The sequence below is a fragment of the Pituophis catenifer genome, unplaced genomic scaffold, assembly GCF_029215685.1.
Source record: "Pituophis catenifer annectens isolate HBS135680 unplaced genomic scaffold, rPitCat1.0.hap2 SCAF_14, whole genome shotgun sequence".
Taxonomy (NCBI): Eukaryota; Metazoa; Chordata; class Lepidosauria; order Squamata; family Colubridae; genus Pituophis; species Pituophis catenifer.
In genome coordinates, this window is record NW_027256894.1 from 23,430,169 (window position 1) to 23,456,294 (window position 26,126).

Consider the following 26,126-nt stretch of genomic DNA (forward strand, 5'->3'; position numbering starts at 1 on the left):
AGGGAGGCGCCGCGCGGGGGGGGCGTGTCCTTTGGCCGTGGCGATCGGAAAACCCGGCGGGCGAGACGGCGCGCGGGTGGGCGTGTCCGCGGGCGGCGCAGGCGCGGTGCGTGCGTGCGTGCGTGCGTGCGTGGGGCGACGCAGGGCGAGGAGCGGAGGAGGCCGGCGGGCATCGGCGGCGCCGCCATGGAGTGCCCGCACCTGGGCGGCAGCGTCTGCCTCGCGCCCGACTCGGCCAAGTTCCCGCAGGGCTCGCCCTCCTCCTGGTGCTGCAGCGGTGAGTGCGGCTCCCGCGCCCGTCGCCCCCCCCGCCCGCCCTCCCTGCGGGGCGCCTCGTGCTCCCTCAGCCCGGCAGCGGCGGCGGCGGCGGCGCTGTCACAAAGGGCCTCGCGGGGCGCCGGGCTCCCCCCTCCGCCTCCCGCCACCACAACAGCCCTGCCAGGTGGGCCGGTCTGAGACGGTGGGGGGGGGCTGGCCCAACGTATCCCGGGCGGCGACAGCGCTGGGGGGCGGGGGGGGCTTCAGCCTCTGCCTAGACCGGCGGGGGGGGCGACTAAGGTCCTTAAACGGGGCTCCCCCTGGTCGGCAGCTGCTCTTCCTTCCGCCCCTCCGGGCTCCGAGGGTCCTTCTTGGCCCAGGATCTCCTCCTCCGCCAGCGCCGCCCTCAGGCTCCCTCCTGCCCTTCTCTGCCTGGCGCTTCCCTTCCTTGGCTTCCTTCGCTAGGCAGGTGGGGAAGCGCTTCGGCTCCTCCCAGACTGGAAAGCAGGCAGAGGGTATAACCGAACCAGGTCTTGGCTTCTCCCTTGCAAATCCCCAAGAAATGCATTAAGGCAAAGATCTCTGGGCCGAGGGAGCTCGTAAGGGGGAGCAGCTGCAAAGCACAGCTTGACCAATCAATAGTTCAACGTTTGCAAAGTCCATGCTTTGTGTGAAGCAGACGTGTTGGAGGAAAAGTTTGTGCCAAAAATAGTTGTCTGTTAGAAATCGGCCTTAGGGTGAAAATAATCAGCTCGTTTCAGTGGTTGTGCTGCTGTTTACTCTTGTTCTTTGTATTGTGATGTATTTTGTTTCTGTGCTTTATATCCCGTATACTGCCTAAAGTCCCTTGCGATTAAGGCAAGTAATGAATAAGTAATACAACGTTCTTAATATCTTAGCCCATCAATTTTGAGAATGCTTATTAAGATATACATCATAAAAATTGCATATTCAACATTTAGATAAAATCCAAGATTTTATTTAAATATGTTTTGGACTGTCCAAACAATTGTTGAATAGTTTGTGTACTTTCAGTGGTGTTTTGTAGCATAAGGCCATGACGTTCTGTTTAGGGAGTTTTAAAGTGAAATTTCACAACTCTTCTTTGAAAACCTTCTCATTTGTTCCGCAAGGAAGGAATTCAATGAGTGAAATTCCTGGATGTTTTCCTTGCTCTGATGACAAGGATGTTTTCCTAATGTGGAGAAGCTGAATTGCATTATAGTTTATGGAATTTTTTTTTTAAAAAAAAACTTGTCTTGCTGCTGTATAAATGTTGGAGTGGTTTTGCTTCACTGGAAAAAATGTCAACAGATGGATTTAAATGATCCCATTGCTGGCTAAGATGATGTCCCTTGAAGTAGCTTAAGGCTTGTCTGTCTTGTAACCTAGTCTGCTATCTTCCAAGTTGATTAACATTTGCCAAGTGAAAACCTGCCCCAGGCGTGGTGAGGGGTCCACTGCAGGATATTGTGGAAATGAGCTTTTGATGAAGTTTTTTTTTTTTTTTTTTTTTTAAGTAAGCCTCTGTGGGTGACTTTATGGACATCCATGTGGTTTTCTTGGCAGCTCTACTGCCGCTGCCACCTTCCGGGCCTTTCTGTAATCCGCCCCTCCAGCAGGGTGCTTCCCTCGCTGCCTTCCAAGCCAGTGCCAACTAGTCAGGCCAGACCTGCAGGGCTTCCCAGCCTGGCAAAGGCCACCCAGGTGCTTCTACCCGCCGAGATGAAAGTGTAAATCCCCCTTCCATCCTGCTGGCTGAGAGACATTTCATATTTAGGTCAGAGTTGCAGCCTTCATTTACAAAACTAGAAAAGTAGTAATGGCTATAGTATTCCTGCCTAGTGTTTGTATTCCTATAGCAGAGAAAGAAAATCTACAACTACTGTGTTAGCTGATGGTGGTCTCCAATTCTGGAGATTGCTGGTCTATCTTAAACGTCATCTCCTCAATAGCTGCAGGTATTTTTCACTGATGAAAGTAAAAGGACCTAAGCACCACACAGAGAGGGTCCAGTTCCTTCTCTGTCAAAGATTTTGGGAAGGACTGGCATTTCTTACTGCTGTTTCATATGTAAAAATTTTTGGCCACAAAGGTTAAGCTGTTTTCAGGATGACTTCTTAATGTGTTCTATTTGGCATAAGAAAGCAGCTGACCTTCACCTTTGTCCTGGCTCCTTTACAAGGTGGATGAATGTAGCCCTCATTTGGTTACACATTGACCTTAATTGCTCTCTTGGCAGCTATTAATGTTGCCTAGTTCACTCAGCAGCATCACAATACTTGTCTTGTGAGGCCCAAAAAAAAAAAAAAGAACTTGCTAACCCTAACTTGCTCATAATTTGGCTAACCCTGCAGTGTCTTCCTCCTTTTCAGGGCAGAAGAGGCAGGTGAGGAGCAAATGAAAGAGAAGCTTAGGAGGAGATGGAGTGTTTTTCCCAGGCCTTGGACCCTGGATTCATTCCTAGCTGAGATTGCATCTCTTGATGGGTGAATAGGCCATGCCGTTCTCCTAGGGATGTGCAATTTTACCCTGGCTTGACCACTCCATGCCGCCTTCCGAGGCAGAAGTGGCATTGGTGGTGGTGACGAGGCAGAAGGCAGGGCATAAGGGATCTTGTAGGGATTCCTCTTTTGTGGCTGCCGGGGGCTGTGTTCTTGGGGAAATACTTGAGAGGCCTGGCACAAGGAAGTGGGACATACTTTCCTTCTCGATGTGTGCCAGCACAACCCAGAGTGAGGGTTATAGTTGCCGCCGCCGCCCAGATTTTGTGCCCTCTTGTTTGCCCAGCACAAAAGCCAAACAAAGCTTTGGTGATGGCTAAGGGAAGGGCAGGGCTTGAGATATCAGGATGAATCCAAAGGTTGAGTACCCAAACTCCGAAGAGAGGGAATGGGTCACCACAGCCTGTGGGAATCCTGCATCGGGTATCGGAGTTTGAAGCCAGCAGTTTTGCTCTGGCTGGTTCAGAATTGCCACTTCTGCGCTTCCTCCCCTGGAGAGGGAGCAGCTCATTACGACAGCATATTTTCACCTTTTACAAGGGATATTGCACATAATAGGGGCACTTCATCAAGCACATTTGGGCACTTCGGAGTCTTGTAGAAATCGTGGCATTGTTTCTGTTCTATTATGCAATAGAAAATATACTTTCTGAATTACTCAGTTAACAGGAAGTTGCCGAAAAGGAGGATGTGACTCCAGGCTTCCTTACACCATCATGGATTTTATTTTTCACCACATCCCTCCTAGACAAGTATTTGATACTGTTCTTACACTTCAAAAGAACTTACTGCCATAGAGAATTCATACAGCCTTGGAGAATATCTGCGCTAAGTTCTCTGACAGAGAATCGAATAATTAAGACCAGTTAGGCATCTGTGAAAAGTGCTATCTGTTATATCTTTTACCAGCACACCAAGTTAATGGAGCTTAACTACAGTTTGGTGATATATAAGAACTGACAAATTGCCATTAACATCGGGGCTGGAGGCCGCCTGCACACTTTTAGAAGACAAGGGGGTTTCAACCGTTCAAAGTCAAGCCTATTTTTTTTTTTTTTTTTTTTTAGATTTTAAGCGACGGTGGCTACAATTCAAGGCCGGGGGCGGCGGGGGGGCAGGTTTGTTTGGGGATTTAGTGAGATTTAGCCAATGGTTCATGAACTGTCCCCAGGTGAACAGTAGCCAAAGGGCCGTGGCTGCTTTTTCCCTCTGTCCTTTCAATATGTTGGTTGCCCAATTAGCTGTGCATTAATCCGCCTCATGCTCTGCAGTTGTTGATATCATAATGAGGTATAAGGTCATTCTACTTTGTATATGCTCTGGTGACCAGCTTGTAAATCTGGTATGGTGATCGCTTTGATTCCTCAGTTTAGCTTCCTAAATAACTCATAATCCACCCACTATAACTCTATTGCACTGCTGATTATGTGGTTGGTTTTATTTTGACCATAGTACCGAGCATTAAATGCATCAAACCCAAGTGATTAAAATATGATGAGGGAGGGGAATATGCAACTGAAAATATTTCATGTGGAAAAACTTACATTTATATCCCACCTTCCTGCTTATATAATCATTGAATATTTAATTTTAAAGTCCACGTAGCATGGTTCTTACTATGATCGTTTTTTCCCCATTAGAGCAGAAATGTCGTCTTGTGTGACTGATTTTTGTCTGATTTCTTCTTACCCCAATAGTGTGCCGCTCTAACAAAAGTCCCTGGATTTGCCTGACTTGCTCAAGTGTCCACTGTGGAAGGTGAGTGCGGGACACAAGCTCCCTTTCCTGGAGGTGCTATTTTCACAGTCTCCCCACTTCTTTATGGCCTGGGACGACAACATCTTGAGAAGAACATTGGTGTAGACCAGCTGTCCTTCCTTCGTTGCCTCCACATCTGTTTGGACTCAACTCCTGCAGGCTGCTCCATAAGCACCTCTGGGGAAGGCTGGTCAAGAATCCATCCGTAGTCACGGCCCTTGCTTCAGAGCTGTCTGGTATACAAGGATTAGGTGCAGTCATATTTAAGAACATATATCGCTGCCCACATTTGGTAGAAGGGTTTAAGGGTTTGGCCAAGGAAGAGCCATCTGTCCCCAGTTCCCATGAGGCTGTCCCGCTTTTGCTGTAGCTGCTTTGTGTGGCTGCTGAAAAACAGCAGTCCATTTTGCCTGCTCCTGGGGGCATCCTGAGGCAAAAAATACTTCGCGTTGCCACGTAAAATGGCAGGGGAGGTAAAACCATTTATTGACTTTTCTCAAAATATTTGAAATTCCCTTTGTTTGGACCAGCAGCAGGAATATAAACCCAACAAAACTGACAGGAGAACCCTTCCAGTCTCGGCACCATTTATGCACACTTGCGGTGTTTTGAATCTATTTTTCAAAACCTGCTGAAAGAAATTGGGCAATATTAAACGGGAGCCAATGCAGTTGCCCCTCAAGCTTGTTTACAAGATAGAGAAAGCAGGCACTTTTGTGGGGAAGGCTTCCAAAATCTCACTTTTGTTTCTTTCTCGATCCTTTAAGGTATGTAAATGGCCACGCCAAGAAGCATTATGAAGATGCTCAAGTTTCGTTAATGAACCACAAGAAAGCAGAAAAGCAAGAAAAGGTTCAGCACTTGGTGTGCATGGATTGTAGTAGTTACAGCACCTACTGGTAAGTCAGCAGCCACCCCACTGATATCGAGGGGTGTGTGTGGAGATTGAGAGGGGGGCCCCTTCGTGGGAGGCTGAAGAGGCTCCCGGCTCCCTCCTCCCCTTCCGGCTTTTCCCTGCTGCTTCTTTGTATGTTTATTTGAACCTCTTGGCAAGTAATTTTAAATGTCGTTTGGATTAAGGAACAGTCTGGGCCAATTCTGTACTTCTTCATATGGGATTCTATTTTGTTTAAACCTGGGCCCCAAATGCCCATCCAAGCAAGCTTTCTGAAGGTCAGTTTGACAGGTGAAGCCTTTGAGGGAAAGGCTCAATCAGTGTCTGACCTGCTTTGCAGAAGGAAGTTCATTTATAGTTTATAGTTTGGCTAAAACAGAAAATGGTGGTTTACCAAACATAAACATAAAGAGAAGAGGCCAGAAGTTCCACTTTCAGGAAACCACGCAAAGAGAGGAATTCCCCGTATGTTGAAGAACTGTGAAGAGGGTTCTCTCTCCCCCCCCCACACCCTTTGCTTGTTACTTAAGTGTTCCAGTCTTCTAAAATGAGCAACTGAGCCTCGGTTTTTGCAGTTGACGGTACTTTTGATGGTTCCTTTGTTGCTGAAGCAGTTTCTTGCTCTTGGCACGGATGAGGTCTTCACCATAGTTGCTGAAGTAGAGCCTTTATTTGCCTCTGTGAACTACAGACTACAAAGGTCAACTGCATTAACGGGGTTCTTGCCTACATTTCATTATTCTCTACAAAGTATTGGTCTCCAGGGTGGGACAGACTTTATTTTAGGCTGTAATTAGGAATCAAAAGATGCAAGTCTAAAAAGCATTGCTAAAAAAAGTGAGAAGGAAAACACTTGGCAGTAACCAGAAAAAGGGGAACACTTGGGAGAACATTCTGCCTCTTGTCCACATCCCATAATCTTTGTTGGTTACAAATATTTTGTAAATCCTCCACTGGCCTTTCCTTGCTCACCTTGAGCAGCTTCCGCAGTGCCTTGATTACTGTATCCAGCCGGTCAGTTTATGGGGTCCAGTTACCATTTTGGCCGTAATGTGGAAGTAAAATCCAAGTCCAGATGAATCACTGAGTGACCTGCCAGTTGGGGCTGTTTGTGAGGAAGGAGCAATTTGGTTTCTGAAAATATTATATTGGCAGAAAGACCAAGCAGGATCTTTTGTGGACTGAGCTTGGCCAGGAATCGTAGGGTAGGGTAGGGTAGGGTAGGATTCTTTATTGGCCAAGTGTGATTGGACATCCAAGGAATTTGTCTTGGTGCATATGCTCTCGGTGTACATAAAAGAAAAGATACATTCGTCAAGAATCATAAGGTACAACACTTAATGATAGTCATAGGGGAACAGTCAATATAAATCTTAAGGATACCAGCAACAAAGTTAGAGTCATACAGTCATAAGTGGGAGGAGATGGGTGATAGGAACGATGAGAAGATTAATAGTAATGCAGACTTAGTAACTAGTTTGACAGTGTTGGTTGGAATTGGTTGGAAAAGAATTTGGGATTTGGGGAAGCCCTGCTCAGTGTCTGGAGGAAGAGGGTGGGTAGCGACACCTACACGATGGTGGTTTCCTTCTACGGTTTCAGCATTTTGTGCCTCGTCCCCATTGAAGGAGGCCTCGTCCCCATTGCCTTCTGGTCCTCTTCACTGTCACCTCTTAATTTGCAGGTCAGAAACCTCAGGCTAGCCAGGGAACCAGCCGTGGCCGTTCTTTGATAGTTCTACGTTTTCTCCACAGTTATCGCTGTGATGACTTCGTGGTAAACGATACCAAGCTAGGCCTGGTGCAGAAAGTCCGGGAGCATCTACAGAACTTGGAAAAGTAAGCCGCCTCTCTTTGCCTGAAGGTGGACAGGTGCTTCCTTTTGAGCAGCTTCTCCTTGGAAATTGTCTTCATCCATTGCAAATGGATCCAATTTTCATGGGACGCCGTCTGGGAGAAGAGTTCTAGGAAGTGTCCCTGAAATGAATGGAGGCAGCGGTTGCTTTCTAGCAGATGTTCCCGTCTGTGACCTGGGCCTCTGCCTGGGATATCCCCACAGGGAATGCCGAGCTGAGCTTCTCTTCCGTGGAATATCTTTGGCTGGAAAAGCGGCCCCAGATAGAGGAGCTTTGTAAGGTTCTGGGTGGGTGAGATGAGACCTGGTGTTTGAAATGGTCCTTCTAGGCCCAGAGGTGTGGCCTCGTGGGAGACGGGTTAATCCAATGTAAAAAAAAAGTTATGTTAGGTCAAAGGCTTTGGGTTATACTTTAGCGTGACCATCAGATTAATGAAGATATAATCTGATAATTGAAAATAAAATCAGGCTTGAGGTTGTTCAATGGGGAATTCAGAAATTTGTTCTGAAACTACAAGGATGAATCTCTCTGTGGGTAAAGGAACATTCTAGGTGTAATAGGCCCTTTAAAAACATTTCTTTATTATAAAATGCATTTAACCCATCCTGCCTTAAGTGCTATATATTGTAACTAGCTTTGTTTGCTCTCTTTGTATTGTTAAACGTGTCTTAAATCGTCCGTTTATTCTCTTCCACAGCTCAGGTTTTACAGTAGACCGACATAGGAAAAGAAAGCTGCTTGAAAGTGCCTCGGTAAACAGCAAGTTATTAAAAGTAAATGTAAGTGTGGTTTTATTGTTCTGTCTGCCCCGGACTTTGAAGGAGTAGCTTTGGAGTAAATCTCATTGATCAGTGAAGATACTTTCCAAAAAGCCATTTCAGGGTTTAACATTTAATCGGCCCCGCAAGTGATGTTTTCAGCATTGGCAGCACTCGGTGCCCAATTTTGAATGCCAAAGGTTCTGAATAATTCACTTTCAGCTGAGAAAAATATTAGTCTGGAACAGGCCAGATAATGAGTTGCCCTTTAATTCAGCCTTGAAGTTCATGTGTGGCCTCGTCCTAAGCGAAAGCAGAGAGACTCCGGCTGTGGGGGGTCCAGGCCTCCATCATACATGCAGCCGGCTGGAGCCCATCGCTGGGGGTCCTTCCTACAGTCCCCAGCAGAGCGGCTGGCGGTGTATCGGGGGGAGGAGGAATCTAAATTTCCTCCTGGCATCAGAGAATTCAGCAAAGCTAGAATATGGGAATGTACTGATTGATTTTGTGTGATGTCAGGGGTAGTTAATGAACAATCTAAAGTTTGAATTTAAATTATCCTTTTCTGTGCTCTGTAATTGACTAACAGTCATGAAAGACTAATTATTTTAGAAGATGGCTAAGGCGTCTGTTTTGTGTCATGGTGTAACATCCCTTTAGAAGGAGGTTGAAGAAAATTGGGGATTTATTGTATGTCAACTCACAGTGATCTTCCTGGTTCGCAGGGGAGCCCCACAAGCTTGTGCGCAACAGGCCTTCGGAACTTGGGGAACACGTGTTTCATGAACGCCATCCTTCAGTCCCTCAGGTATCTCATTTGGGAATGGGGCTCTTCCCCTGTGGGGCACTTGGTGATGTGCACCAAGACTCCTGGGCCCCCCAAGAGGGCTCCTTGCTGTGGACTCGTCCATGCCAGAGGCTTTGCTTTTGCCTGTGTGTGGCATGGCTATTCCTGCCATGCAGGCTTCTTTCCAGGACTGCCACCTGCAGGTTTAGAGTACAGAAGGCGAAGGGAGCTCTTGATGGCCGAGTGGCCCTTCCGGCACATCTGGCTGATCTCTCCTTCTCCCCACAGTAACATTCCACAGTTCTGCTGTTACTTCAAAGAGCTGCCAGCAGTGGAACTTCGGAACGGGAAGACTGCAGGCCGGCGGACGTACCACACGCGGAGCCAAGGAGATAACAGCGTGTGAGTGCTTGAGCCGCCCGGGAGCGGAGGGTCCTGGCTGCGTCCTGGAGACGGAAGGAGCGAGCAGTGCTTAAGTGACTAGTGGAGAAAGACCCCTCCATTATGGAACCAATGGCATCCTGGTTGTATGCTGAGAGATAGTTAGATGTAGTGGTTAAAGCATCAGGCTACAAACCAGGAGCTTGAGTTCTAATCCTGCTTTGGGCATGAAGCTATGAGTTTGGGCCGGTCACTGTCTCTCAGCCCTAGGAAGGAGGCGATGGCAAACCCCTTCAGAGAAACCTTGCCAAGAACACTGCAGGGATTGGTCAAAGCAGTCTTTGAGAATCTGACATGACTGAATGCAAGAAAAAAAACGTAGGGTTAAAAAAAAAACCCCTCAGTGGTTAGTTATCCAGTAATGTAGGGAGAGGGTTCATTTAGAGCTTGTTTTCTTTCTAAGAATAAACGTTGCTTTCCTTCGGCAGTTCCCTGGTGGAAGAATTCCGGAAGACCCTCTGTGCTTTGTGGCAGGGAAGTCAAACCGCCTTCAGCCCCGAATCCCTGTTTTACGTTGTTTGGAAAATCATGCCCAACTTCAGGTAAGTCTGCCTGTTTCAAGGAGCAGCTTTGCCCCGGCCTTCTTTGGAGGGCGGCTTGGCCTTCAGGTGGATCCCCTCCGTGTGCCGGGAGGCTTTGCTCTGCCCCAAAGGGAAGGAGCAGGGCTGAGAGTAGCTCTCCTGGCTTCTGAGGCCGAGGGGTGCCGAGGCAGACCATGGGGCAGCTGAGCATCCCGGCCGATCCCGGAGCTCTGCGTAGTCTGGAGAAGCTCTTTTGCTGCTTTGGTTTCTTCACACACCCACACAAACATAGAGTGTGTCCCTGTCCTGCACACGTGCATTCAGGCACAGGTGTATATCTATCTCATAGTGCCCTGAAGTTTGCACATTGGAAAGAGTCTTCCATTGAATAGCCGAGAACTTCCCCAGAAGGGCTTTAGAAGCTCTTCATGTGGTCGGATGATTTAAGAAATGGCCTCCTTTCTCATTCAGGAGCTGGGCCTTCCCACCTTCCCTGTGCGCAGCGCGCATAAGAGATGGTGGTCAGTCTATCGATTCCTGGATTTGTTTATGTTAAGGGGGGTACCAGCAGCAAGATGCCCACGAGTTCATGCGCTACCTCTTGGACCACCTGCACCTGGAACTGCAGGAGGGCTTCAACGGGGCTCCTCACCCAGCCCTTGTTCAAGAGAACACTGCCAGCGGCCGATGCTGCGTGTAAGTCTCAATCCTTTGGTGGCTTTGCTGGGCTTTGGGGCTGGGCTCATTTTCAGTGGGTGGCTGTGGTTGCCTCCCACAACAGAGGGCAACTTGTGTGGGCAGCCTTGCTGAGTAGAAAGGACGGGGAGGGGGACTTGGCACACCTCTCCCACATCTCTCCCTGAGGGTTGCCTTTGTACAAAGTTGAAATGCCCGAATAACAATAGAATGATTAGACATTGTGGGCACAGGCCGTTCTGAGGAGCCTGCTGTCCTAACGGTCCTCCCCCCCCATCCCCCCGCCTTTCCTTCAGGAATGGCACTTCTACCGTTGTCACAACTATCTTCGGAGGCGTCCTTCAGAATGAAGTCAACTGCTTGATATGTGGAACTGAATCCAGAAAGTTTGATCCATTCCTAGGTAAAGGGTTTAAAAATATGCCAGCTTGAAAGTATTCATGCAATGCTTTCCTTTGTAACTCTGATCACACCAGAATCTTTTCTAGACTTTTCACGAGACCTTCGTTTTTTTAGACCTCTCACTAGATATTCCAAGTCAATTCCGGAATAAACGTAACAAGAACCAAGAGAATGGACCAATCTGCACGTTGCGGGGTAGGTTCTTAGGAAGTGGCTCTCTGGTCTCTGGGATTCTTCTTTCTTTCTTTTAATCGAAGAGCCTCGGGGCAGGGACTCAGTCACCCTCTTTGTTGCTCTAGATTGTCTCCGTAGCTTCACTGACCTGGAAGAACTTGACGACTCGGAGCTCTACATGTGTCACAAATGTAAGAAGAAACAGAAGTCCACCAAGAAGTTCTGGATGCAGAAGCTACCCAAAGTGAGCTCCACTTGATAAAGATTGTGGGATGTTCTTTGTAGAGAAAGAAAAGCTGCCGTTTCTTCTAGTGAAGGTGGTGGAGGGACTGTGGCATGAAAGCCATTTTTTGAGCTTTCATGCGGTGTCCTATAAAACCTGCGAATGAACATCTTGGCATCTAAAGGACATTTACTCCACTACTTTTATTGGTGTGTCTGTGAGTTTTTGTGTGCTGCTTTGAGATTTAATAGGAATGGGTGTAGAAATATATTAAATAATTGCTGTTATTGTGAAATTGTTTTTCTTTCTCACAGAAATAATGGGTTTCTGTGCTCTTGTGCCCAGAGCTGCTGCAAAACCGTGCTTTAATTTTAGGGTTTTGATAACACAGTCCTTAGAGCCTTTTTGTGCTGTGTGTCCCTTTAATGCCTAGGTGCTCTGCCTGCACCTGAAACGCTTTCACTGGACAGCCTACCTGAGGAACAAGGTGGACACCTTTGTTGAGTTCCCTCTGCGCGGCCTGGACATGAAGTGCTACTTGCTGGAGGTAGGGCACCCATGGCTGGGTAGAGGAGGGAGTGGACAGGCCAAGGCTTCAGGGCACTCAGTTTCTTTGGCTTCCCCCCCCCGCCCCTCCCTGTGCAGCCGGAAAACAGTGGCCCAGACAGTTGCCTCTATGACCTCGCGGCTGTGGTTGTGCACCATGGGTCAGGGTGAGTACTTGGAAGGATCTGGGTTGGGGACTGGACTTCTTAAAACCTGGCATGCATTGACACATGACGGGGAGGTGGGCAGAGGGAAGCATCAGGGAGGGCCTTGCAGGGCAGGCGAGAACTGGTGTGGCTTCCCTTGTGGACTCCCTTCCCTTCCCAGAGTGGCCACCTTGGTTGGCTTTCTCTGTGAACAGGTGGCAATAAACTGGCGGGATTCAACCAGTGGGAGCCTTGATTCCTGGGGAGGGGAGGAAGGGCTTGGCGCAAGCGGCCCGCATTGTGTAGAGGCCAAAGTGAGCGGCCTTTGCCTGGCCGCTGCCCTCTCGAGCTGCCCGCTTGATCCGGACGCAGCCCAAGGGGCCTCCCGTTCACGTTTCGGGTGCTGGCATTTTCAGGGTCGGTTCTGGGCATTACACGGCGTATGCGACTCACGAAGGGCGCTGGTTCCATTTCAACGACAGCACGGTGACGCTGACAGACGAGGAGACCGTCTCGAAAGCCAAGGCCTACATCCTCTTCTACGTTGACCGGCAGGCTAAGTCTGGATCCGAGAAACTTTAATGCCTCTCTCTGCCTGCCCTGTGCATATCAAGTCCAATGGACAAAACATTTCCAGTTCTCCACAGATACTTGATCCGAGACTCTTGATTTCATTGTGCACTTTTCAAAATTTTTTTGTGGGTTCTAGTTTTATTACATTGTCGGTAGTAGCATTTGACTTATTAAAAAATGGACATAAGCTAACTTTGTGGTTAGTTATACCGGAAAAAAAGGCAAAACCTCTGCAGATACTGATGTGCTGCTTACACTCAAATTTTATACATAGTTTCAAGAGCGACTTTTATGTTTGACTTTCCTGTCTCCGTGTTCTGGTTTGCTTTCTAAAGGCACATTATTTCCACGAGGGAAACTTGAATCCTTTTGATGAACACGAGTCTGGGTGCTGTGTTAGGAAAGGCCGCAAGGGCCTCGGTGGGTCTCCCAGGATCAAGGACTTGACCCCCGGCCCAAACGGGATACAGGCACGGACTTTGGGGTCTCCCCTTCTTTCTTTAAGGGGCTGAATGGGGCTGCATTAAACAGGCCATGTAACTGCTGCTATTTTTGTTTCTCCGAAAGCTGTTTTTTTAGTCTGTAGATTGTACTTCAGTAGATGGCTGCGTTGTTTGTAATAGAAACTCTTTTTTAAAAAATACTTTATACGGATACGGAAAATTACTATTCTGCTGCAATTAAGGTACCAAAAATCAGAATTCAGGATCAGCTACTCATTTTGCTGGCGCAGTGTCTAGACTCACTCCGCAAACGTCACTCTTTGACCTCCTGGCTTGAGATTATTTGGAAGAAGACGAGAAGATGAGCATTCTACGCTTTTCTCGCAGAAACTGCCATCTTCGGCCCCTGAAACTCTGAAGAGCTTTGGAAGAGAAGACACGGGTGATAACTTTCCAGGCTGTGCTTTTCTTGAGACTCCTGCATGGAAGAGGCTTTTTTAAAGCTGGTTTTCCCCGAGGGAAAGAACGAAAGTCCCTGGTTGCATTTGTTCCAATCAGCCAAACGTGTAAAGTTTTGAATTCTGCAGAATTCTTCAATTCAAGGAGGGCAGGGCAGGGCAGGGGAGCCCGAAAGGGACGTGGGGGGTGGGGCATGAGGTGGAATACGCCAGTAGCTGAACAGGAACATGCCCCCTCCCCAGCAAGGAAGAAGGCGTGGCTGGCCCTCCCCTCCCCTGGCATAAAAATCCGGGCTCTGAGAGGCAGGCGGTGTTTCCACAGTGCCCTGGCTGAGGGAGCCGGAGCTGCAGACTCACAGAAGAGCTGTAGGAACCCCCTGGAAGTCTTGCTCCCCCTTCCCACACAGGTATAAACAAAATTGGGTGGTCCAGGAGAAAAGGAAGCCCAGATTCACAATGTCCAAGCTGGATTCCGTTTTGTGAGTCGGTTGTGACATCACCTTCCCATGTTGTGTATCATTGCAATCAATTGGACCCTTTTCCTGAGTTTTTCTTTGTTTGGCCGGAATGCAGTCATCTTCCCACCAGGGGGCGCTCTCTTACTGCCAGTTGGGGAAGAAGCTCAGCTTCTCTGCTTGCACCTGGGGCCTCCTCTGCCCCCCTCCGTGTGCCCACAGATGCCAGAGAGAATGGGTAGCCCTGCACAAGGCGGCTGCTCGAGGAGATGGCTGTAGGGATGCCAGGTTTTCTCCTTCAGGTTAGCCCAGCGCTTAACTCGCACTTGACTCTCCCGGGCTGCACTGCTCCAAGGCAGAAGGTCTGGCCAAGGTGCCTGTCTTGGCAGTGTCGATGGCCCTTGCCCCCTCCCGTTCCCTGGCTGCAATGCCACTCTTCCCCCAGCAAGGACAAGGGAAGCCCTTCTTCCTTTCGTCCCTGCCTGGCTTTGCCAATGGACAGATGGCTCTGCAAGTTGTGGCAACACAAGGGATTTCTCTTCCTGGTGAAGAGTTGTTGATGGGCTGGATTTTGCTCTGAGTTGAAGCAGCCCAACCCGAAACAGTATTGGATTTTTGCCCCCCTTTAAAGCCTCTCTTCTCATGGGGTGGGGGCTTGTTCTTGGCCACGCCAGCTATGCTGTCCCTGCAGGGGGCCTTGGCAGGAATAGGCAGGCAGCCATGGAGATGCTGGCCTCCCCCTCCCTGCCCACCATGGCTGTTGTCACCTGAAGGGCTCTGCAGCCTGCTTCCTCCGGGGCCCTCCTGTCGCCTGCCTCTGCTGGACGTTGGCATTGCCAAAGTGCTCCACTCAAGGCTGGGGGCCCCAGAAGGCCCCGTAGAGGAGCAGGACGAGGCTGGCTTCGTGCTCAGTCTGCACAGTGTGCGTTCTTTCTGGTTCCAGTGTGTGTTGTGTGCAGCCCAGGGGCTTCTTTGTTGGCCATTTAACTTTCATGTATACATTTGGTGAGTGGTTGTCTTCAGCGCATTTGTTGGTGATCTTGACCATGGTTGAAACTCCTAAAATATATTCCTCTCCACGTTATCTCTGAAGTCTTGTCTTCTCTGGGGTGGGGGTGGGGGTGGGGGGGTGAGCCTTGCCTTGACAGGGACAGGGAGGCTGGCACTCGCTCTCAAGAGCAGCACCTGGGAAATGGGGGCATGGCTGCTTTGTTGGAGGTCGGAACTGAGCCAGTTGTGATTTGAGCTACCTTTGCACAGCTGGCAGGCTTGACCCTTCGCTCTTTCAGAGCTTCCTTGCTGGGTGTTTGGGCTGCCAGACTGCCCCCCACCGACACAGGAAAGAAAGTGCCAAGACCCCTCAGCCAGGAATGGGTCAGGTGTGCACTTTTCCCTGCAGCATTGGCAGCCGAGGGGCACCCGGCTGCTCCAAGTGGGCGCCAAAGAGGACTTGCCGGGAGGCCTTTTCTGCAGTCTTACGACAGGGTTGGAGACCGAGGGCCCAAAGGGGCTTCCTGCTCTGTCCCAGGCCTTGCACTGCAGCTGCTGGTGACGGCTGCTCAGGGTTGGGCCAGCGTCCTCTTGGGTTGCAGCATCTAGCTCAAGTACGCCGAATTTGGGCCCTTTTCCTGTTCCTGTAGATCAGGTTCTCTGCCCTTGAATTGGGTCCTGGGCGAGGCCCATTGACCTGAGCTGAAGCTGACAGGTTCTCCATAGAAGTTGCCAATCTGGGTCTAAATTATCAAGTGGCCCTTTTAAGCCCAGACTGGCTGAAACGAGGCCATGCGGCTGCCGCTGGAGTCCCTCCACAGGGAAACGAAAGGGAGGCTGGTGCCTTGTCCTTTTTTGAAACTTCTCTCCCAGCTGGCAGCCAAAAATAACTTCCATTCCACACCATATTTGTGCAAGGGATCTGGAGCCTTTGGAAGCTGATTAAGCCCAGCGCCCTTTGTGCCGTGCCTGCTGCCTTTGCTCCGCAGGCACCCGAGGGCAATGCGTTTGACGGAGCTGAACTGGGAATGCCTCCTGCACCTCTTCTCCTTCCTGGACAAAAACAGCAGGAAGAGTTTGGCCCAGACATGTCGCAGGCTGCTGTGGGTCTTCCAGGACCCCTCGCTGTGGCCTCTGCTCCACTTCCACTCGCCGGCCGAACTGACCAAGGACAACTTTGTCCTGGGACCAGCCTTGCGCCACCTCTCCATCTGTTGGCATTCCAGCCAAGTCAAGGTGTGCAATGTGGAGGATTGGATGAAGAACGAGCTTCAGAGGAACATCTGCAGCCTACATAAACACCTCGTGAATGAGTTTTTACTCCAGGTTTCTAACAGGTAAGAAAAAATATTGCTTGCTAGGCGGGTGTAGCCTAAGTTATGCCCTGCTTGAGGGAATGGCTTTGGGTGCCCCCCCCACCAAAGAAATGAGGAGAAAGCAGTTTTCTTTACATGCACACACGTTAACTACTGTGCCCCAGGAAGGTCCCCAATGCTCCCCTCCCCAGGGATTGTTAAAAGCGTAAAATCGACCATTTCAGTTTTCAAACAAGCTTGTTCTGTGTGTCCTAATTTGTGCCACCAACTGCTGCTCCGTGCTCAGGCATTCCAAGCGTATTTTCAGCAGAGATTTAGTCCCCTGACTGGAGACATGTGACTTTTATCCCCTTCTCCTCCTGCTCCCTCACTTTTGGGAAGCAACATTTAACTCTTTCACTGGTCTGAACAAAAGGACAGCAAACACACACACACGTATTCATCCTGGGTGGCAATGAAAACTATTTTTTGTCAAAAGGAGTTTACAAGCATCATAGTAGTTGTAATTTTTCAACATATCATTAATTTTATTTTTAAAAGCTGCCATTAAACTAAGCACAATACAAGTATCGGGGACAATAGAAAGACACCATGAATCAAAAAATGAAATTGTAAAGTGTAATCCTGTTCACTGAAAATTACCTTAGTGAGTCAACATCGACACAACCGCTTAGCTTGTTTTATGGTTTAGATGTAACTAAAAATCCTCGATAGCCTGAGGTAGGAGAAATTACTCCAGGAGGAGTGAAACAGGAAGCAGATCTGCCAATCTCTCTCTTTCGGCTTAATTTAAAATGTGCTCCGAAGACAATGCAGCCATTATAGTTCTTGCTAAGCATGAACAGCTTCTGAGGTGCTGAACATAGAATGAATTCTTATCCTGTGTTCAGGCTTTACCATCCCTCTTAAGTCAGTGCAATATTCAAAACAATTCTTACAAGCCATCATGTCTGTGCCTGTGAATTTATCTGAAGTCCGGGTGAGGGCAGGGGCTGCAGGGCTGGCTTTCGATTCAAGTGGCCAATTCCTCCCCCCCCCCCCTTTAAACCTCCGTGCTTCCACTTTCAGGTGCCCCAGCTTGCTGTCTCTGAAGCTTTCTGGATGCGGCCATGTCACAGACCATTCCATTATGCTGCTTCTCAAAAGCTGCCCCGGTCTCCGGACTCTCCAGTTGGAAAACTGCGTCCTGATCACTGACCAGACCCTGGAAGCGGTTGCTCTCCATGCCGACTCCCTAAAAATGCTGCATGTGGACTTTTGCAGAAACATAACAGCTGCTGGCGTGCAGCGAGTCCAGAAGATGCGCCCGTCCCTGACTCTCAGTGCAGAAAGAAGCGCAAACATGATTCCGGACAAGCGCCCAGGCAGCTGGGCCTTGGAAAGAGGCTTAAAGAGAATGCTGTGGCATTAGCCAAGCAAGCAGCCACGTTCGGGGTGGGGGTCTGCTCTGCTCTTTCTCTTTGCCGATTGAGATGCTGTGCATGTTGCAAGTGAGATGTAAAATTCTACTCAAACCTGCCATGGAAGTGGCAAAGTGACTGCTAACAAAAATTTAGGCAAATTTAGGCTATCCTTTTAGTGAACCACTTGATGAACCCCTGTGGTCTGTTCTATTTCTCAAACTAGCAGGGATTATTTTGTGACATGGAGCTTCTAAATTAAAGGACAATATTTGTACAAACCTTTCTCAGGTACTTCTTTAGTTAAACGTGCTAGATTTTTAGCACAACTTAAATCCAAGAATTGTATATCTCAACTCATACCGACTTAGCTTTTCCACGTGTGTATAGTTCTCTAAATTATTTATTGTACATAAAACCTTCCTTCCCTCCCTCCCTAACTGCTTGGGAATGTCAATTTAATTTTGGCAATTGTGAGCAAAACCAAAAGAGAGAAAAATCAGAAATGTAGAAATTAAAAACAAACTAAAATAAACAAACAAAATAAAAGTGTTAGGGCACACAAAAAGGAGAACTATTTGCTTCTTGAATCTGCTTTATTTGAATAGGGAACCCTGCACAGGCATTTCAAATTAAAACAAAAATAAATATATGAATATTCATGTAAAACTGTCCTTTCTAATGAACAATTATACACAATGTACAGCTCTTCAGATTCACTGGGAAAGGGAAACAAGGCTCCATTCCCAACAAAAGTGCACCAGAAAGGCTCCATGCAAACTTATCAAAAGTGAACAAAAAGAGGGGGAAAGGGGGAAAACTTTACTGATCTCACTTTTTTGCATTTTTCTGCTTACAGTCACAAAAAATAAACACATCTAAATTTTGTTACATTTAGAGTAACTAAAAAGGTGGCCACTGTTTATATTCCTAAAACATCTACCTTTACTGTAAAACCATGTCAGCACTGAAATCCGGTGTGGGCATTCTTAGAGAGAGAGAGAGAGAGAGAGAGAGAGGGAGGGAGAGAGAGAGAGAGAGAGAGAGAGAGAGAAAGAGAGGATTTTTGTCCACAGTTAATAGTCCGTGTCGGAGCCCTCGGCATTGTCCACGTTTCGGGACAGCATATAATTGTCCATATCGATCGACCTGCAATTGTTGATTGCATAGCGCAGCCGCTCCGCCATGACAGGCTGACTGGAGTACGGTGGGAGACGCAGTTGAAAGAAGCAGGTCTGTGAGGTAGGCAGGCTGTCGTAAGGCTGGCAGGGAGAAGAGCGGGAGGGAGGGAGGGGGGCAGGTTAGGCCAGGCAGGGGGGACCCCACTCGTCAACGCCTCCCCAAACCTGCTGAACCTCACGAAGCGGGTAGAGGAATGTTGGTGGGCCTTTGGCGAAGCTCAGGGTTCCCAGCTTAATAGACTGGCTTAGGGTTTCTCTCTGAGATTCCACCCCTGCTTTTTGGCCCCTTTGCTGAGCTTCATCCCAAGTCCTGCCTGCTCAGCTGGCGGGGCTCCCCCTCCTTTCCTCTCCTCAGGTGAGGCCTTAGTTGCAGAGCCCGGCTTAAAAGCCCCCCCTAAAAGCCAGAGAGTCTTGGGGTCCGCTCAGCCGCCCAGGAAGAGGACTAAAGGCGGTTTCAAGGGCAAGGGGTCCCCTGGCATCGTCTCTCTGATCAGGCAGCAGAACAATCGGGAGGGGAGAAGCGCCATCTTACCCTATCGACCTTCATGATTTGGAACCGCTGAGAAATATCCGCCGTGTTTGCTGGCAGGCGAGATCTTCCGGACACAAACCTCATGAAAAGGACCCGCTCCTCATTGGAGAACTCTTCCAGCGTGTGCCAGAACCACTGGACCAGCTGGTGCTGTTCATCCACCTCGCGGTAGCGCACCACCTTCTTCAGCACATCCACCGAGATCTCGGGCATGCCGCAGACCATCTGCTCCAGCTGCTTGGCCGTCAGCAGGGACAGCAGAGGCACAGGCACGATCCAGGACATTCCTTCCCGCACGGCGGCCACCTGCAAGGCGAGCGGAAGAAATTCTTAGACACAAACAGGCAGGAGGAACAAACCGTCTTTGGGGACAAACTGGGAATTGGGATAAATATTTCCATCTTGGGGGTGGAGCCTATAAACTGTGTTCCTTCCATTATGCTAAAAGGATGATGCAGATTGTGCTGCACGAGGGCAAAACTGACCCTTCAGGCAGCACCAAGGACTGCCCCAAAACAAAGCAGAGACACCTCTGAGCTTTACCTGGCGATCCATTTCGTGCAGCCGGTACTCGATGGCTCTTTCCACGTACTCCTTCCGGTTTGAGAAGGTGAGGGGGATGCTGTTCCCACCGGGGATGATGGGCACCATTTTCCCATCTGCACTCTGGCCGATAAAGGAATCTAGAGGAATCATCTAACAGGAAAGAAATCAAGCGGTTTCCTTGCAAAGCGGTTGTTTTGCTTCTTTGTCACTGCATTGCTTGGTGCTGCCTTTCACACTCACTGAGCCCTTCAACCTCCTGGCCCACCCCCGCATCCCTCGGAAAAGCCCCTTCTGGAGACACCCCTCCCTCCCCCCTGCAGGAGTTCAACTGGCAAGAGCTGCAGACCCTTTTTGCTCTGTCACGAAAGCGATGGCCATAGCTGGGCCCGGCAGTGGGACTTCCCTCACCTCGTGGAAGTTCTCCTCGGTGATGCCACTGTCTTCAATGTGAAGAATGCTATTCAGGGTCTGGACGTAGAGCAAGTCCACCTCCTCCAGGTCCTCCAGGGCGAGCGGGATGCAGCAGAGCTGCTTCCAGACCAGGGGGGCCAGGTGGAGGTCCAGGGGCTTCTTGGTGCGGATGGCCACGCCCATCAGGATGCCCAGGAACTTGAACTGCGTCAGGTGCTCGTCCAGGCAGGCCGAGGGGTTCAAGAGAAGCCTGGCAAGACACAAGGCCGCCATTGGCCCAGATCACTACCCGAGACAAGGTCCCCAACCCCCCAGGGAAAGTGGGAGGATCACCACGTTCTGTGGCCAGGCAGAGCTTCCAGTGCACAGAGCCAAGGAAGAGTCAGGAGAGGGACTGGCTGCCTGAGATGGAAAGGAAGGGCAGTGCTTGGGTCACTAGGGGCTTCTGGCAAATGGCTCAGGACCAGCCTGTCCTGGCCCAACTTCCAAAGAAATACAAACTCCAAAACAAGCTCACTAAATCTCCCTCTTGCCTGGAACTGGTCAGAAGCCCTCCCTGCCTTTCAGAAGGGGGCCGGCTAACTTACCGATCCCTGTTGTAGCCAACTTCGGCTGTTGCGTTTGGGGAAGGAATCAGCAGGTCTACAATTCCAGTTTCAAGTTCCTTATGAATTAAAGGGAGAAAAGGTTTTCTGAATTATTAAATGGCTCCGAAAAGCAAGTCCAGCAACAGCAAGAGGACAGCTGCTGCGGCTGCTCCTCTCTGAGAGCAGCAGGCGTGGGAGTCTCACTCTTTCCAGTCTCCCAACAATCAACCGGCCTTTAAGAACCTGGCATATGACTGTAGAAAGCTACTAAAACCGTAGCAAGTGTTTTATATCCTTTTTCCCAAGTTGGCATTACTGACTGCTGGCTGCCCAGATGCTGGACTGCTCTGGGTGAACGTCCCATGAGTGTGGGGGAAGCACACCAGCTGCCCTGGGAGCAGCTTCAGAGTTGGCTCAAGGACCGGCCACTGGCATCGCTTGATAGACTCTGCTCTAGGCCCAGAACGAAAGGGCTATTTACTATTTACGTGCTATATCCTACTCCAGAATTTTAATTGGGGAGAGCAAAGATGTGGCCTGTCCCCTCCATTTTTTTTTGGGGGGGGGGGAAGGAGGAGGAGGAGTAAAGTGCCTGATATCTGGCCAGGTCCTCATTCCCTTTTCAGGGGCCAGGCGTAAGAGGAGCCGCCTGAAAGGGAAGTGATGCCAGCTGGCATCCTGCCGCACCTGGCACATTTCTGTGATGGTGTCGTCGAAGACGCCCCCGGCATCGTCAGCGCCTTCGCCCACCAGCTTCACCTTCCAGGCCCGAGAGGGCAGCCGAAGATCGGAGGCGTTCAGCTTGACCACCTGCCTGGCGATCTGAACCAGGATGGGCTTGCACTTCCGGCCCCTTGGGAAGAGAAGGAGGAGAGGTCGGCCGCCCAGAGCCTGCACTGCCACACCCACCCTTCCCTGGGCCTAAAGGCTGACCTGGTGGAGATCCTCTTGACCGTGATCTGGGGGCCGTAGTTCTTCCCCTGGACCATCGTCTTCCCAATGGAGCGCACCATGGGCAGTGTGTAGACTCGGGGTGCCAGCAGCGGCCTCAGCTGCCCTTGGACGATCCCCCAAGTGCCGGCGTTGTAGTGGGATGTGCTGCTCTGTAACAAGAGGGAGGCCAATAGCTTTACCCGAGATGGAGGGCAAAAGGGGAGGGGGCTCTGAAAGGGGGCCACCACCGCTAGGCTGGGCTCAAAGGTCAGCCTCCCCCCCCCCCTTGCAGGGGCAGAAAAGGAGTGGGGCACTCTGCCACTTCGGAAAGCAACCCTTTTTCTTCCTTCAAGGGCCAAGCAGCCCGTGGCCTGGCCAGACTGACCTTCCTCACTCCCCTCCCAGGCCCTCCCAAAGCCCCCTTTCCCCATTGGATGTTTTAAACTTTTGGGGTTTTAAATTAAGCCAAATTTATTTAATATTTAAATTATTTTAAATTGATGTCTATTCTGTTTTTAAATAGGCTGTACACCGCCCTGAGTCCTTCGGGAGAAGGGCGGTATAGAAATAATAATAATAATAATAATAATAATAATAATAATAATAATAATAATAATAATAATAATAATAATAATAATAATAATAATAATTATTATTATTGTTATTATTATTATTATTATTATTGTTATTATTATTATTATTATTATTATTATTATTATTATTATTATTATTATTATTGTTATTATTATCTGGGTCTGGCCTTCCAGATGGCTGAGGTCCGGTGCCCACTCTCCCGTTCTCAGCCACATTGGCTGGGCCAGCACATCTGGAGGGCAATGCCGACGCTCGAGGTCCCCCTGGGAAGGCAGCCGCACAGCTCAGAGGGCGATTCCTTACCCAGGGGAGCTGCCAAGGCTGGCACATGATGCTGGCTCCACCATCTGGCCTTGCAGAGAGGCCATCAGTGGGTTTCCTTGGACGGGTGTGTGCATGGGGGGTAGGGGGAGACAGGCAGAGGCCGGGACCTCACCTGGTTGTTGGGACTGAGGTTCAGCAACCTCCACGAGGAGTACATGAGGTCGGAGAAGTGGTAGAGCAGCCGGAGCCTCGCCCGGACGGTATGGATGCTCACTTCCTTCAGGGCCCCGTACTGAGGCGGAATGGCGTCCGGCAAGCCCAGCTGCAATGGCACCGACACCCCTGCAGAGAGAAAAAGGCCGTCAGCCCCCAACCCCACCCATGGGCGGCCCCTGCTCCTCTTGCAACGGCCGCCCTAAGGCCCATCGCAGAAGGAGAGAGGCATGATCCTCCGGTCACAGCCCCCCTCCCACCAGAAAAGGGGGGGGAAGGGGAAAGCTGCTGAAAAGCTAATGTGAATTTATGTATGAGTCATTGGTTGCTCTTGTGGGCCCCCTTCCCTCTCGAGGGGCAACAGTAGTGAAGCTGGCCCAAAGTGTGTCCTGGCAGAGACGGCTGCCTCCCAGTGGATTGATTGGCTAAAGAGCGCAGCCCCCTCTCCTTGTACCTGGTGCTCGAGGGGGGGTGGGTGGGGCAGTCCAGGCAGCGCTGTGACATCGCCCAGCTGAGATCTGCCGGATGTTTTTCCCTTGCAGACAGGTGATCAGAGTGGGCTCCCGGATGTGGTTGGTGTGGCCCAATCCGAGCTAGATTCAGAAAAGGAAGCGCTCAGCCAGGGCGGCCTCAACTGGGCACCTGTTCGTGTCCCCCTTTGCGTGTCCCGTATCCTGTGCACACCTGGCCTTCTGAATTGCTGCCCCAGGCGTAGACATCCCCGGCCGAAGTGAGAGCCAGCGTGTGCTCTGCTCCCACAGCAACGTCCTCCACGAAAACCCCCGAGAGGGCCGGGACTTGCTGGGGCCGATTGTGGTTTCGGGCTCGTCCTTCCGGCAGGCCGATCAGCCGGTCTGGAATAAAGGAGAGTCTTGATGATGTTGCAGGAAGCCCTTGTGGGCACTGAGGGCCAGCTCTAGCCTGCTTCTCGCAAGATCTCCTCCGGTACCCGAAGGCTGAGTGCTGGGGGCACTTCGGCTGGACTCACCTTGCCCAAAAGTGTAGATGTGCCCGTCCTTCGTCAAAGCCACTGAAAACTGGGTGCCACAGGCAACTTTTTTGATTCCTATTCCACAAAGAATGTCTACTTTCTGTGTGTGTGAGAGAGAGAAAAAAAGGGAAACATTAAAAAAAACAACAGAATTTTAGGAACAGAATTCTGTTCCTATTTCAAAATATTCCGATAACCTTAGATAAAAAATTCTTTTTGGACCTGAACAAACACATTAGAAATTTCCTATGGGAGGGCAAGAAATCGAGGATCTCCTTTAAGATACTCCAAGGGAAAAGAAATTTGGGAGGATTCGGGCTCCCCGATTGGGAAATATATCAAAAGGCGGCAAAAATAATTTGGATCAAGGAGTGGATCCAGTTACGAAATAGGAGAATCCTGACATTAGAAGGACATGACCTATTAGAAGGATGGCATGCCCACCTGTGGGATACAAAGAACAAGAAGAAATCCTACTTTCATAAACACAAAATTAGGGAGACCCTTATTCGCACGTGGGAGGAAATTAGACAGAGGATTTATACTAAGGTACCCAACTGGCTTTCTATCATGGAAGCACTGGCGGCCCCAAACAGGAGAGATGATTATAAATTGGGCACGTACAAGGATATTCTTGATGAAAAGGGGAAGCTCAAACCTTTGGATTTATTGAGGGACCAGGGTTTCAACTTGGATTGGTGGAATTATCTGCAGATTAATTCAAGATTCCAAAAAGATAGAGACAAATTTGGTATAGAAGCTAAATATGGAAATTTTGATAAAATTATTTGGGGAATAGACAAGAAAATGTTAGCAAAAATATATAATTTTTTATTAGATGAGGATAGGGCAGAGACCATAGCAAAAAACCAGCTAAATATTTGGGAAAAAAACCTGGGATATAGACTAAATTTTAACGACTGGGAGATGGCCTGGAATAGGAACTATAAAATGACGAAATCGGCAACATTTAGAGAAAACCATTATAAAATGTTACACAGGTGGTATTTAGCACCGGCTAGGTTAGCGAAAATGTTTCCCAATCTCTCAGCTACGTGTTGGAAATGTGGAAAAATGGTCGGCACCTTCTATCATCTATGGTGGACCTGTCCAGAGACCAAAAAGTTCTGGTCAAAAATTCGATACTGGCTTTGTGAAATAACGGGACAGGAGATAGTTCTAGCTCCAGAAATCTTCCTCCTGGGTATAACCGGAGACGGCTTTAACAACAACAAAACTCAATTTATAATCCAGATTACAACTGCGGCTAGATTAGCTTTTGCAAAATACTGGAAAAATAAATCCATACCCTCAGAAGAAATACTAATAAACAAAATCCTAGAGTGCGCAGAAATGGCAAAATTGATGAGTGAGATAAATAATGAGGAGAAATCTAAATATTATGAAGTATGGGGAAATTGGTACAATTGGTTGAAGAATAAGGCAAAAACATGATTTCATGATATGACTTGTTACGCATCCGAAATACGAGTTATATTGTATAGAATATTGAATAGATAAAGATGTAGTTTATTTAACGTATGATTCCGTAAATTGTATAAACACTGTACCTCTGAAGGACATAGAGATTGTATATTTTCTTTTATAATGACAAAATTTAATAAAGTATATTTTAAAAAAAATAAATAAATAAAAAATAATTAAAAAAAAAACAAGAACGGGTAGCATCAGAGATATTGCATTCAATGCCCTTCAAATAGCATTCATTTGTTTTTCATTTTTATTTTTATTCAGGAGGCCACACTATGCTGGGGACGCAGAGCGATTTGTACATGGATAATAGAAAACATTAGCAGAGACTCTGTGTTATTTCCCTGAGGAACAATTCAGGGATGCTGCAATATAACATCCCCCCCACTCCCCACCCCGGATTAACCCTCCTTTCAGCTCTCATGAAAGCTAGCAGGAAGGGAGACTTGGGAACAGACTCTCTCGGGGGAAGCCCATTTCTGAGCAAACCTGCAAGGTGGCTGAGAGGGCCGGGGGGTGCTATTGCTGCTGCTGCGGGACTCACCTGTGGTGAGGACTTTGCAGTTGAATTTCCCAGGCCCAGCTTCCCGTAGTCTCCGTCCCCAAAAGCCCAAACCATGGAACCGTCGGTAGATACGACGATGGTGTGATTGAGTCCACAGGCCACCTAACATTAAGAGAGAGATAAGCTTCTGCTTAAAGAGTCTCAAATCCCAGAGCCACAAGTCCGCAGGAGGACTCGCTCGCCAGCTGGGGGGCTAAAACTCTTGAGGCAGACATGAAA

The 26,126-nt window shown here is 49.1% G+C and overlaps 3 protein-coding genes across 5 annotated transcripts in view; 2 read left to right on the top strand and 1 right to left on the bottom strand.

Annotated features, from left to right (window-relative positions):
• USP3 (ubiquitin specific peptidase 3) overlaps window positions 1-12,724 on the top strand; it is a 33,935-nt gene extending 21,211 nt beyond the window's left edge. The window contains exons 1-15 of one of the 3 annotated variants that reach the window (XM_070953389.1): window positions 81-277; window positions 4,460-4,520; window positions 5,288-5,419; window positions 7,170-7,253; window positions 7,968-8,049; window positions 8,754-8,836; window positions 9,104-9,217; window positions 9,685-9,797; window positions 10,335-10,473; window positions 10,770-10,876; window positions 10,990-11,070; window positions 11,175-11,293; window positions 11,706-11,819; window positions 11,918-11,985; window positions 12,381-12,724. In XM_070953389.1, the coding sequence (XP_070809490.1) occupies window positions 187-277; window positions 4,460-4,520; window positions 5,288-5,419; window positions 7,170-7,253; window positions 7,968-8,049; window positions 8,754-8,836; window positions 9,104-9,217; window positions 9,685-9,797; window positions 10,335-10,473; window positions 10,770-10,876; window positions 10,990-11,070; window positions 11,175-11,293; window positions 11,706-11,819; window positions 11,918-11,985; window positions 12,381-12,546 (1,554 nt within the window). In that variant the 5' untranslated portion in view covers window positions 81-186 and the 3' untranslated portion in view covers window positions 12,547-12,724. Of the gene's footprint in view, window positions 1-79; window positions 278-4,459; window positions 4,521-5,287; window positions 5,420-7,169; window positions 7,254-7,967; window positions 8,050-8,753; window positions 8,837-9,103; window positions 9,218-9,684; window positions 9,798-10,334; window positions 10,474-10,769; window positions 10,877-10,989; window positions 11,071-11,174; window positions 11,294-11,705; window positions 11,820-11,917; window positions 11,986-12,380 lie in introns of those variants that run through there. The other 2 variants (XM_070953391.1, XM_070953390.1) reach the window with 2 other exon arrangements.
• A 2,712-nt stretch (window positions 12,725-15,436) lies between these two features.
• Window positions 15,437-18,188, top strand: FBXL22 (F-box and leucine rich repeat protein 22). Its single transcript, XM_070953392.1, has 2 exons — window positions 15,437-16,220; window positions 17,268-18,188. The coding sequence occupies exons 1-2, from the start codon at window positions 15,886-15,888 to the stop codon at window positions 17,608-17,610; spliced, it is 678 nt and encodes a 225-aa protein (XP_070809493.1). The 5' UTR covers window positions 15,437-15,885; the 3' UTR covers window positions 17,611-18,188.
• The window catches only part of HERC1 (HECT and RLD domain containing E3 ubiquitin protein ligase family member 1), a 55,621-nt gene continuing 47,671 nt past the window's right edge, over window positions 18,177-26,126 (bottom strand). Inside the window, exons 67-78 of the mRNA XM_070953394.1 lie at window positions 25,887-26,009; window positions 23,849-23,951; window positions 23,545-23,714; window positions 23,315-23,453; window positions 22,820-22,989; window positions 21,790-21,959; window positions 21,544-21,709; window positions 20,857-20,933; window positions 20,267-20,519; window positions 19,856-20,008; window positions 19,313-19,618; window positions 18,177-18,861 (exon numbers count right to left, since the gene is read on the bottom strand). Coding sequence (XP_070809495.1) covers window positions 18,676-18,861; window positions 19,313-19,618; window positions 19,856-20,008; window positions 20,267-20,519; window positions 20,857-20,933; window positions 21,544-21,709; window positions 21,790-21,959; window positions 22,820-22,989; window positions 23,315-23,453; window positions 23,545-23,714; window positions 23,849-23,951; window positions 25,887-26,009 — 2,016 coding nt within the window. The 3' untranslated portion in view covers window positions 18,177-18,675. The remainder of the gene's footprint in view (window positions 18,862-19,312; window positions 19,619-19,855; window positions 20,009-20,266; window positions 20,520-20,856; window positions 20,934-21,543; window positions 21,710-21,789; window positions 21,960-22,819; window positions 22,990-23,314; window positions 23,454-23,544; window positions 23,715-23,848; window positions 23,952-25,886; window positions 26,010-26,126) is intronic.

Bases quoted from the DNA above. Each gene is read 5' to 3' on its own strand.
- FBXL22 (XM_070953392.1), top strand. From the start codon at position 15,886: ATGCGTTTGACGGAGCTGAACTGGGAATGCCTCCTGCACCTCTTCTCC. The intron at 16,221-17,267 runs GTAAGAAAAAAT...TTCCACTTTCAG, and splicing joins TTACTCCAGGTTTCTAACAG to GTGCCCCAGCTTGCTGTCTC.